General features: G+C 36.0%; 1 protein-coding gene across 4 annotated transcripts in view; it reads right to left on the bottom strand.

The window, feature by feature from the left end:
- The window catches only part of TTLL7 (tubulin tyrosine ligase like 7), a 171,850-nt gene that overhangs the window by 68,350 nt on the left and 91,161 nt on the right, over window positions 1–12,339 (bottom strand). For 3 of the 4 annotated variants that reach the window (XM_018045669.1, XM_018045671.1, XM_018045670.1), the window contains exons 11-14: window positions 9,010–9,157; window positions 8,851–8,924; window positions 8,287–8,406; window positions 7,639–7,774 (exon numbers count right to left, since the gene is read on the bottom strand). In XM_018045669.1, coding sequence (XP_017901158.1) covers window positions 7,639–7,774; window positions 8,287–8,406; window positions 8,851–8,924; window positions 9,010–9,157 — 478 coding nt within the window. The remainder of the gene's footprint in view (window positions 1–7,638; window positions 7,775–8,286; window positions 8,407–8,850; window positions 8,925–9,009; window positions 9,158–12,339) is intronic. The other variant, XM_018045672.1, reaches the window with a different exon arrangement.

Raw genomic sequence — 12,339 nt, forward strand, 5'->3', positions numbered from 1 at the left:
ATAATAGTAGGAGACTTTAATACCCCACTCACACCTATGGACAGATCAACTAAACAGAAAATTAACAAAGAAACACAAACTTTAAATGATACAATAGACCAGTTGGACCTAATTGATATCTATAGGACATTTCAGCTCAAAACAATAAATTTCACCTTTCTCTCAAGTGCTCATGGAACCTTCTCCAGGATAGATCACATCCTGGGCCATAAATCTAGCCTTGATAAATTCAAAAAAATTGAAATCATTCCAAGCATCTTTCCTGACCATAATGCATTAAGATTAGATCTCAATTACAGGAGAAAAACTATTTAAATTCCAACATATGGAGGCTGAACAACACGCTTCTGAATAACCAACAAATCACAGAAGAAATCAAGAAAGAAATCAAAATATGCATAGAAACTAATGAAAATGAAAACACAACAACCCAAAACCTGTGGGACACTATAAAAGCAGTGCTAAGGGGAAGGTTCATAGCAACACAGGCATATCTCAAGAAACAAGAAAAAAGTCAAATAAATAAACTAACTCTACACCTAAAGCAACTAGAAAAGGAAGAAATGGAGAACACCACGGTTAGTAGAAGGAAAGAAATCTTAAAAATTAGGGCAGAAATAAATGCAAAGAAACAAAAGAGACCATAGCAAAAATCAACAAAGCAAAAAGCTGGTTCTTTGAAAGAATAAATAAAACTGACAAACCATTAGCCAGACTCATCAAGAAACCAAGGGAGAAAAATCATATCAATAAAATTAGAAATGAAAACGGAGAGATCACAATAGACAACACAGAAATACAAAGGATCATAAGAGACTACTATCAGCAATTATATGCCAATAAAACGGACAACTTGGAAGAAACAGACAAATTCTTAGAAAAGTACAACTTTCCAAAACTGCATCAGGAAGAAATAGAAAATCTTAACAGACCCATCACAAGCACGGAAATTGAAACTGTAATCAGAAATCTTCCAGCAAACAAAAGCCCAGGTCCAGACAGCTTCACAGCTGAATTCTACCAAAGATTTCCAGAAGAGCTAACACCTATCCCACTCAAACTCTTCCAGAAAATTGCAGAGGAAGGTAAACTTCCAAACTCATTCTATGAGGCCACCATCACCCTAATACCAAAACCTGACAAAGATGCCACAAGAAAAGAAAACTACAGGCCGATATCACTGATGAACATAGATGCAAATATCCTTAACAAAATTCTAGCAATCAGAATCCAGCAACACATTAAAAAGATCATACACCATGACCAAGCGGGCTTTATCTCAGGGATGCAAGGATTCTTCAATATCCACAAATCAATCAATGTAATTCACCACATTAACAAATTGAAAAATAAAAGCCATATGATTATTTCAATAGATGCAGAGAAGGCCTTTGACAAAATTCAACATCCATTTCTGGTAAAAAAAAAAAAAAAAAAAAAAAAAAAAAAAAACCTCTCCAGAAAGCAGGAATAGAAGGAACATACCTCAACATAATAAAAGCTATATATGACAAACCCACAGCAAACATTATCCTCGATGGTGAAAAATTGAAAGTATTTTCCCTAAAGTCAGGAACAAGACAACAGTGCCTACTTTCACCGCTACTATTCAACATAGTTCTGGAAGTTTTGGCCACAGCAGTCAGAGGAGAAAAAGAAATAAAAGGAATCCAAATTGGAAAAGAAGAAATAAAACTCTCACTGTTTGCAGATGACATGATCCTCTACATAGAAAACCCTAAAGACTCCACCGGAAAATTATTAGAGCTAATCAGTGAATATAGCAAAGTTGCAGGATATAAATTCAACAAACAGAAATCCCTTGCATTCCTATACACTAATAATGAGAAAGCAGAAAAAGAAATTAAGGAAACAATTCCATTCACCATTGCGATGAAAAGAATAAAACACTTGGGAATATATCTACCTAAAGAAACTAAAGACCTATATATAGAAAACTATAAAACACTGATGAAAGAAATCAAAGAGGACACTAATAGATGGAGGAATATACCGTGTTCATGGATCGGAAGAATCAATATAGTGAAAATGAGTATACTACCCAAAGTAATCTACAGATTCAATGCAATCCCTATCAAGCTACCAGCGGTATTTTTCACAGAGCTAGAACACATAATTTCACAATTTGTATGGAAATACAAAAAACCTCGAATAGCCAAAGCAATCTTAAGAAGAATGGAACTGGAGGAATCAACTTGCCTGACTTCAGGCTCTACTACAAAGCCACAGTCATCAAGACAGTATGGTACTGGCACAAACACAGAAATATAGATCAATGGAACAAAATAGAAAGCCCAGAGATAAATCCACACACCTATGGACACCTTATCTTTGACAAAGGAGGCAAGAATATGCAATGGATTAAAGACAATCTCTTTTACAAGTGGTGCTGGGAAAACTGGTCAGCCACTTGTAAAAGAATGAAACTAGAACACTTCCTAACACCATAAACAAAAATAAACTCAAAATGGATTAAAGATCTAAATGTAAGACCAGAAACTATGAAACTCCTAGAGGAGAACATAGGCAAAACACTCTTCGACATAAATCACAGCAGGATTCTCTATGATCCACCTCCCAGAATACTGGAAAGAAAAACAAAAATAAACTAATGGGACCTAATTAAACTTAAAAGCTTCTGCACAACAAAGGAAACTGTAAGCAAGGTGAAAAGACAGCCTTTGGAATGGGAGAAAATAATAGCAAATGAAGCAACTGACAAACAACTAATCTCAAAAATATACAAGCAACTCCTGCAGCTCAATTCCAGAAAAATAAATGACCCCATCAAAAAATGGGCCAAAGAACTAAATAGACATTTCTTCAAAGAAGACATACGGATGACTAACAAACACATGAAAAGATGCTCAAAATCACTCATTATCAGAGAAATGCAAATCAAGACCACAGTGAGGTACCATTTCACCCCAGTCAGAATGGCTGCGATCCGAAAGTCTACAAGCAATAAATGCTGGAGAGGGTGTGGAGAAAAGGGAACCCTCTTACACTGTTGGTGGGAATGCAAACTAGTACAGCCACTATGGAGAACAGTGTGGAGATTCCTTAAAAAACTGGAAATAGAACTGCCTTATGACCCAGCAATCCCACTGCTGGGCATACACACCATGGAAACCAGAATTGAAAGAGACATATGTACCCCAATGTTCATCGCAGCACTGTTTATAATAGCATGGAAGCAATCTAGATGTCCATCAGCAGACGAATGGATAAGAAAACGGTGGTACATATACACAATGGAGTATTACTCAGCCATTAAAAAGAATACATTTGAATCAGTTCTAATGAGGTGGATGAAACTGGAGCCGATTATACAGAGTGAAGTAAGCCAGAAAGAAAAACACCAATACAGTATAATAACACATATATATGGAATTTAGAAAGATGGTAATGATAACCCTGTATGCGAGACAGCAAAAAAGACACAGATGTAAAGAACAGACTTTTGGACTCTGTTGGAGAGGGAAAGGGTGGGATGATTTGGGAGGATGGCATTGAAACATATATACTATCATGAAAGAAACAAATCGCTAGTCTAGGTTCGATACAGGATACAGGATGCTTGAGGCTGGTGCACTGGGATGACCCAGAGAGATGGTATGGGGAGGGAAGAGGGAGGGGGGTTCAGGGTTGGGAACCCATGTACACCTGTGGTGGATTCATGTCAACGTATGGCAAAACTAATACAGTATTGTAAAGTAAAAAAATAAAAATTAAAAAAAAATTTTTTTAATAATAAAAAAGCAATGATTATAATGGGGTAAAACAGAGTTTCAGACAATACTGTGCTATAATCAGTGTTTTAGACATGACATTAAGCAGTTTTCCCATGGGGATTTTAATTAAAACATTAATTAAAAAGTAGTTTTCATAACTTTTTATAAAAAAGTTATTTTCATGTATCATAAATTTCTTGATTAAAAGTGGAAATAGGTAACTAAAAAAAATCATATCATGCTACAAATATAAATAGAATAATAAAATAATATAATATAATAAACAATTGATAGAAAAAGATAAAAGATAAAAGATTATAAAGAAGATTAAAAAGTATGAAAATAAATGGATGGAAAAGATATATAATTAAATAGTAATCATAAGAAAGAAACTAGTATGACTGCATTAATCACACAAAGTAAATCTTAAGACAAGAAGTATCATCCAAGAGATTTACACTTCATAGTGGTAAAATAGAATATATGAATTCATTAAAAAGACACCTTTGTAACTTCAAAGGATATGAAATTAAAACTGACAGAACTAAATCCACAATCACAGTTGGAATGTTTAACAAATCTCTCAGTAATTGCTATAACAAGTGGGACAAAATAATAAGAAAGGTTATAGAATATTTGAACAGTAATAGCCAAATTTACTTAAAAGACATATATAAAACTCTACAACCATCACCTCTAGCATACACATTATTCTCAAGTAAATTTGGAAATTTATTAAAATAGTTATCATATCAAGTTAAAACAAGTCTCAATTTATTTTACAAGACTAAAATCAGAATATGTCTTCTAACACCAATGAACTAAACTAGAAATCCTTATCACAAATAAAACTAGAACTTTTTAAACATATGGAAATTAAGGAACAAACTTCTAAGTAACCAAAATAAAAGTCAGAATATAATTTGAAATGCAGTTAGTAAAAATACAACACATAAAAATGCTAGATATAAAGGCAATATACAAAAATAACCAGATGTTTACAATCTGGCAACAAATTAAAAACAAAAAAATTTACAAACAATACTATCAGCAACAATAGCAAAAAAATAAGAATTAAATACTTAAGAATAAATTTAATGAACTATGCACAAGAAATATAAACTGAAAACTATCAACATAGAGAAAGATCCAATTAAAGATCCAAGTAAATGGAGAGATACGCCATATTACTGGATCAGAAGACTCAGTATTGTTAACTCCCTAGAAATTGTTTTATAAATTCCTCAATCCCAATTAAAATGCCAGCAGCCTTTTTTGTAATTAAACAATCAAGATTTAGAATAAAACTGATTCTAAAATTTATGAAAGACTAAAAGGACTAGAAAAGCTAAGAGTTTCAAAGAAAAGAACAAATTTGAGGATTCACTCTCCCTCGTTTTGACACTATGAAACAACAGTAATGAAAATTGTGTGAAGATTGTATAAGAATAGGCTCATACCTATTATACAGACTGAAGTAAGCCAGAAAGAGAAACACCAATACAGTATACTAACACAGATACATGGAATTTAGAAAGATGGTAACAATAACCCTGTATGTGAGACAGCAAAAGAGACACAGATGTATAAAACAATCTTTTGGACTCTGTGGGAGAGGGAGAGGGTGGGATGATTTGGGAGAATGGCATTGAAACATGTATAATATCATATATGAAATGAATTGCCATTCCAGGTTCGATGCAGGATACAGGATGCTTGGGGCTAATGCACTGAGACGACCCAGAGGGATGGTATGGGGAGGGAGGAGGGAGAGGGGTTCAGAATGGGGAACACGTGTATACCTGTGGCAGATTCATGTTGATGTATAGCAAAACCAATACAATATTGTAAAGTAATTAACCTCCAATTAAAATAAATAAATTTATATATATATATATAAAAGAATAGGCTCATAGACCAATAGAATGGGACAGGCAAAGTGTTGACATTAAACTAAATTTTGAAATGTATTCATTGGAAGGACTGATGCTGAAGCTGAAACTCTAATACTTTGGCCACCTGATGCAAAAACCTGACTCATTGGAAAAGACCCTGATGCTGGGAAAGATTGAATGTAGGAGTAGAAGGGGATGACAGAGGATAAGATGGTTGGATGGCATCACCAACTCAATGGACATGAGTTTGAGCAAGCTCTGGGAGTTGGTGATGGACAGGGAAGCCTGGCGTGCTGCAGTCCATGGGGTCACAAAGAGTTGGACATGACAGAGAGATTGAACTGAACTGAACTGAAAGTACTTTAAACAGACTATTTTAATTAACCTCAATTTTATTTTCACAACCTGTCAAGTATACTTTTAATACTACTATTTTAGTGATCCAAGTGAACAAATAGTTTAGTCTAAGGTTACAAAATTGAAACATAGGGAAGCTGGAATTTGAACATAGGTCTGCCTGGGTCCAAAATGCTTAGGATTTCTTAGTACAGAGTGATAGGAAGATGGATCAAAGACTGTATTCACAGGAGAGAGAAATAACATTACAGAACAGGTGAAGGAAAATTAACAAAGGTCTCTAACTGTATGGGTCAGGAAAAACAAAAAAAAACTACAGAACATAATTCTAACAGTAGAAATAACTGCATATGTCAAAAGAGGGAAATTGGAAGGAAAAGAGCATTAGAGTATATAATATCCCTTCTGCTTCTGTCCCTTTGGCCTATTCCGCTTGAAAATGGCTTTATAACCTTCTATTGCAGAATTTGAGTGCAAAGACTATGACTGATTCATGTTGAGGTTTGACAGAAAACAACAAAATTCTGTAAAGCAATTACCCTTCAATAAAAAATCAATTAAAAAAAAGACTATACAAAAATCTATTTATAATAAACTTTACCATGATTTTAAAATCACTCAGTATAATAGGGTAGCCAAGATATGGAGGTATCACACTAGGGAGATTTCCAGCAATGTAAAATATAAACAACTACAATAGGTCTGCATGCTGGAATTAAAGATACAAGAAAATATAAGTATGAGTAAATATGAATACTGAAAAAACTATTAAAGACCACTGCCTCTTTAGACAACAACAAAAAAAAATCGTATTTGTCCAGTGGGACATTAGTAAGTATGACACTAGCAGGGTCTTGATTAGCCTCTGCGTGCTGGGCTTGTCCTCTTGAAATGCTCCTTTTTGGAAACTTGCGCTATCATATAGAATTCTGATTACCCTTCCTACATGGTCCTGTAAAGAGAAAGAGACACCCAGCCTGCTCCCCAGATGTTCCATCTCTCTCAACTGAGGCACCAGACATATGAGTGTAGCCACCTTGGATTTCCATCCCCAGATGAGCTTTCCAATAAATGCAAATATCTGATTCACTCCAAGCTAGCTCAGCAGAAGAACCACTGAACTGAGCCCAGCCAAGATTGCAGAATTACGAGCAAATAAATGAAATGGCTTATCATACTGCAATAGATAACTATTAGACCTTTTAATAAGGCATATAGGTTATTCTGCATGGGTATGTGTGTTGCAATTATTTCTCATATGCACTGTCTATGCAGCATCAGGAAAAAAATATTGTATAATACTATTTATAGTCCAAATAATGAGAACATCACAAACCACTAGGTCATTTCAATCTATTTTTTATTCAGTTATGTATACACAACTCTACAATAAAACATTTATTACAACAGATTACAAAATAACATCAACATTCTCTACCTCATAATTTGCCCTGTTAGGACAACTTACTTATGAAATCGTTCGGCTGGTTATGAAATACTACCAACTGTTAAAATGGAAGAAAAGTGCATCTTAAAAGTGAAATGGTTTTACATGTGGAACTAAGATGGGTTGTTTTTAAAGACATATTGTTTGGCTTCATTCTTTTCTTTATAAGCATTCATTCTTTTACCTTCATCCTTTTCAAAGGATTATTCAGCTCTCGCTGGAATGAAGCCGCTCTTCCTGAAAGGAAGGTCTGAAAGGCAACAGCCAACAAATTTTCATACTTTTCAAGTAGTGTTTTATCTTCAGGAGGATAAATTCGCCTACAATAAAATCAGATGAACCAGTTTTTTTTAAAAAGCTACTCTAGTGCAAGACATAAGGTAAACTACAAAGATAATCCATGACTCTGTATCAGTCACTTTACTAGGTGCTAGAAATAAAGATGAATACAGTATAAGATATCCATAAATTTTTATCTGTTACCCATACAAACTGAAGTTTATCCAGAGAATTATCATTAAGTGAAGAGTTCCAGAAAGCACAGTATAAAGATCTGGTTGAGGGGAGATGGTTTAAGAAGAATTGCAATGGGACATATTGGAGAAATACTGGAGAGCTTTATCAGAGATAGTTTAAGTGATAAGGTTTGGAAAGTTTTAGACTTAGTGTGATTATTGATGTATACAAGAATGTAGGGATTAACCCTAATGATCTTTTGAGGGGTGGCAGAATTTTCCTCTCTGCTGGAGAGAATTAGGTAGACAATTAGGTTGAGAGGAATGTGTTTTCATCTCTACTGCTAATGGTATTAAGGCTGGAAAGAACACCTTACCGGAGGGCAGGAAGTTCAATGATGTCAAATTCTCCTAATTCTGCTGAGTCATTATCAAATCTTGGGAGGAGGGGTAGTCTTTCCAGGAACACAAAGAGCTTAGAGGGCCCCCGTCTTCTCCTGTCAAATGTGACACTGGAAGGGGTCCAGCTGCACACAGTCCACGTCCCTTTCTGTCTCATACCTGGCTCCTCCAGACAGTTTCACTATTTGCCTGGTTCCTGATACATTTGAATTTACAACAAAGTACAAAAACAACTTTGAACTGACAGAAAGAATACTAAGAGACCTGACTTTCTCAAAATACCATATGATAATAAAATAAGATAACAGGATAACATCAGGCTTAAAAGATGTTACACAACCACCCTTGAGGCTGGCAAGCAGGAGCTCTCACCAAGTCTGAACCATCTACTTGCTGACTATCTTTCCTTGCTGGAAGTAAATTAAACAAAAAGCATGATACAAACACGGCTTAAAATAAGCCTAAAAGTTAAAAAATATAGACACTGCTGTTTTGACACTTCACTTTTTCAATCTATAAAAAAACAAAAGCACGGTTACCTGTAATTCCCCATGTGTCGATTTTCGTGTTCTTCTTTCGAGATCTGCTTCCGTACCTGAGCTAGTCTCTCCTTCTAGAAACGAAGACATTTTACAAATAAAACCTGACAAGTGAATTATGTAATTCAAACTGTAGGCACACTGTTAAAATTTTCATACCAGCTCTTCTTTCCGCTTCTCCAACTGATGTCTCTGTTGTTCCCAATCTGAGGAACCTGGTAAGGGTCTTTTTATTGAATTCTGACCATAAAGCCTCCTTTGAGCTTCAGCTTTTTGTTTAGCCAAGTTTTTCCTTTTATCACTGGTCCTAAAATACAGAACATAATACCATATTCCAGAATTCAAATAAGCTCTGATCTTATCCCTGTAAGGAGAATTAGCAGAAGAGGAGAAACAGTGGGAATAGGAATCAATGTTTATTAAATGTATATATTCACACATATATTCATCTAGTCATTCATCAAATATGGGTTTCCGTCCAACAAACAGAAGTTTTGAAGGTAACAAGAGAAAATGGTGATAGTATAGCAACTGATTAGCTATACAATCTTAGGTCAATTAATTGCTGGGTCTGTTTTTCCATCTATCAAATGTTAACAACAGCACTTCTCTTCAAAAGTTCTTATAGAGATTAACCTGGAGTGACACCGCAAGCATGATCATCTGCTCGGTTGTGTCAGACTCTTTGCAACACCATGGACTGCAGCACACCAGGCTTCCCTGTCCTCTATCTCCTGCAGTTTGCTCAAACTCATGTTCATTCAGTTGGTGATGCCATCCTGTCTCCCCTTCTCCTCCTGCCCTCAATCTTTCCCGGCATCAGGATCTTTTCCACTGTCACCTCTTCACATCAGTTGGCCAAAGTGTTGGGGCTTCAGCTTCAACATCAGCCCTTCCAATGAATATTCAGGGTTGATTTCCTTCAGGATTGACTGGTGTGATCGTGCTGTCCAAGAGACTCAAGGGTTCTCCAGCATCACAATTCAAAAGCATCAATTCTTCAGCACTCAGCCATTTTTCTGGTCCAACTCCCACATCCATACATGATTAATGGAAAAAACCATAACTTTGACATTTGTCAAAGGCTTTATACAGACCTTTGTCAGCAAAGTAATGTCTCTGCTTTTTAATATGCTGTCTAGGACTGTCATAGCTTTTCTTCCAAGGAGGAAGCATCTTTTAATTTTATGCTCTAAAATAATCCATAATTATTTTAGAGTACAAGAAAATAAAATCTGTCACTGTTTCCACTTTTACCCCATGTATTTGCCAAGAAGTGATGGGACCAAATACCATGATCTTAGTTTTTCTGAATTTTGAGTTTTAAACAAGCTTTTTCCCTCTCCTCTTTCACCTTCATCAAAAGGCTCTTTAGTTCCTCTTCTCTTTCTGCCATTAGGGTGGTATCATCTGCATATCTGAGGCTGCTGATATTTCTCCCAGTAATCTTGATTCCAGCTTGTGCTTCATCCAGTCCAGCATTTCCCATAATGTGCTCTGCACAGCCATTAAATAAACAGGGTGACAATGCACAGCCTTGACATACTCCTTTCCCAATTTGGAACGGGTCCATTTTTCCATGTTCGGTTCTAATTCTTGCTTCTTGACCTGCATACAGATTTCTCAGGAGGCGGGTCAGATGGTCTGGTATTCCCATCTCCTTAAGAATTTTCCAAAATTTGTTGTGATCCATACAATCAAAGCCTTTAGTGTACTTAATGAAGCAGAAGTAGATTTTTTTCTGGAATTTTCTTGTTTTTTCTATGATCCAACGAAGATCATGGCATCTGATCCCATCACTTCATGGCAAATAAATGAGGAAACAGTGGAAACAGTGGCTGACTTTATTTTTGGGAGCTCCAAAATCACTGCAGATGCTGATTGCAGCCATGAAATTAAAAGATGCTTACTCCTTGGAAGGAAAGTTATGACCAACCTAGATAGCATATTAAAAAGCAGAGACATTACTTTGTCAACAAAGGTCCATCTAGTCAAGGCTATGGTTTTTCCAGTAATCATGTATAGATGTGAGAGTTGGACTATAAAGAAAGCTGAGTGCCGAAGAATTGATACTTTTGAACTGTGGTGTTGGAGAAGACTCTTGAGAGTCCCTTGGACTGTAAGGAGATCCAACCGGTCCATCCTAAAGGATTAGTCCTTGGTGTTCACTGGAAGGACTGATGTTGAAGCTGAAACTCCAATACTTTGGCCATCTGATGCGAAGAGCTGACTCATTTGAAAAGACCCTGATGCTGGGAAAGATTGAAGGCAGGAGGAGAAGGGGAAGACAGAGGATGAGATGGTTTTATGGCATCGCCAACTCAATGGATATGAGTTTGGGTAAACTCCGGGAGTTGGTGATGGACAGGGAGGCCTGGCATGCTGCGTTTCATAGGGTCACAAAGAGTCAGACATGACTGAACGACTGAACCAAACTGAACAGATGATGGCAATTTGATCTCTGGTTCCTTTGCCTTTTCTAAATCCAGCTTGTACATCTGGAAGTTCTTGGTTCACAGAAGCCTAGCTTGAATGATTTTGAGCATTACCCTGCTAGCATATGAAATGAGCACATTTGTACAGCAGTTTGAATATTCTTTGCTTTTCTTTGGAATTGGGATGAAGACTGACCTTTTCCCGTCCTGTGGCCACAGCTGAATTTTCCAAATTTGCTTTGGTGATTAATTACTATTATTAATTAAATGTGAGAAGTAACAAAAAGAGTTGAACTTGAGATGGCAATAAGACTTTCAATTTTTAATGACTTTATGATTAAGAATATCATTTTTCCAGTGATAAATATGAAATTTGGCTGAGTTTCTTTTGTTTAGGGAAACGGAAAAAGTGATTTAGGTAGCTCTTAGCTTTTATCCCATTTTACCTAGGACAAATCATTTCTATATACCATACAATTTAAAGGAAGGACAGGAGAGAAAGGGGGAATAGAAATAAAAGGAAGAGGAAAGAACAAAGACTAACAATTGGAAAGAAAAAAAGGTAAGAGAGAAAGAAAAAATGAAATGACAGAATAGAGGAAGGGAGAACAACAAAAGGACTGAGAACACCATGATGAGAATGCTGTGGAAGAAATGAAGGCAGAGATATATGCACCTCTACACAGAAAAGACTTAACTCACAGACAAGGACACTGACACACACCCAGCTCAAGCAAATACAAATAAAGAACTATGTCTGCATCCCTATAAAAACTGGTATGAATAAGCACTAACAACTCTTAGTCCAAAACAAAATTTAACCAGAGACCAAAGGATCTCCATTCACTCAGCATTTTAATCAGTGTTTTCCTGCTCAGCTATATCCATACACTGACCTAAGGAGTTTTGTTTACACTTTCTGGAGTTCTTTCCACTACTCATTATCTTGCGATTCCACCCAAGGGTTTTCTCTTTCTAATCAGCTGGCCTCACACGTACAAGCTCTTGTAATATGGAAACTCTGGAAGTTCTATGAACATGCTATGTTTGCCTC

Source organism: Capra hircus, chromosome 3 (genome assembly GCF_001704415.2).
Source record: "Capra hircus breed San Clemente chromosome 3, ASM170441v1, whole genome shotgun sequence".
Classification (NCBI taxonomy): domain Eukaryota; kingdom Metazoa; phylum Chordata; class Mammalia; order Artiodactyla; family Bovidae; genus Capra; species Capra hircus.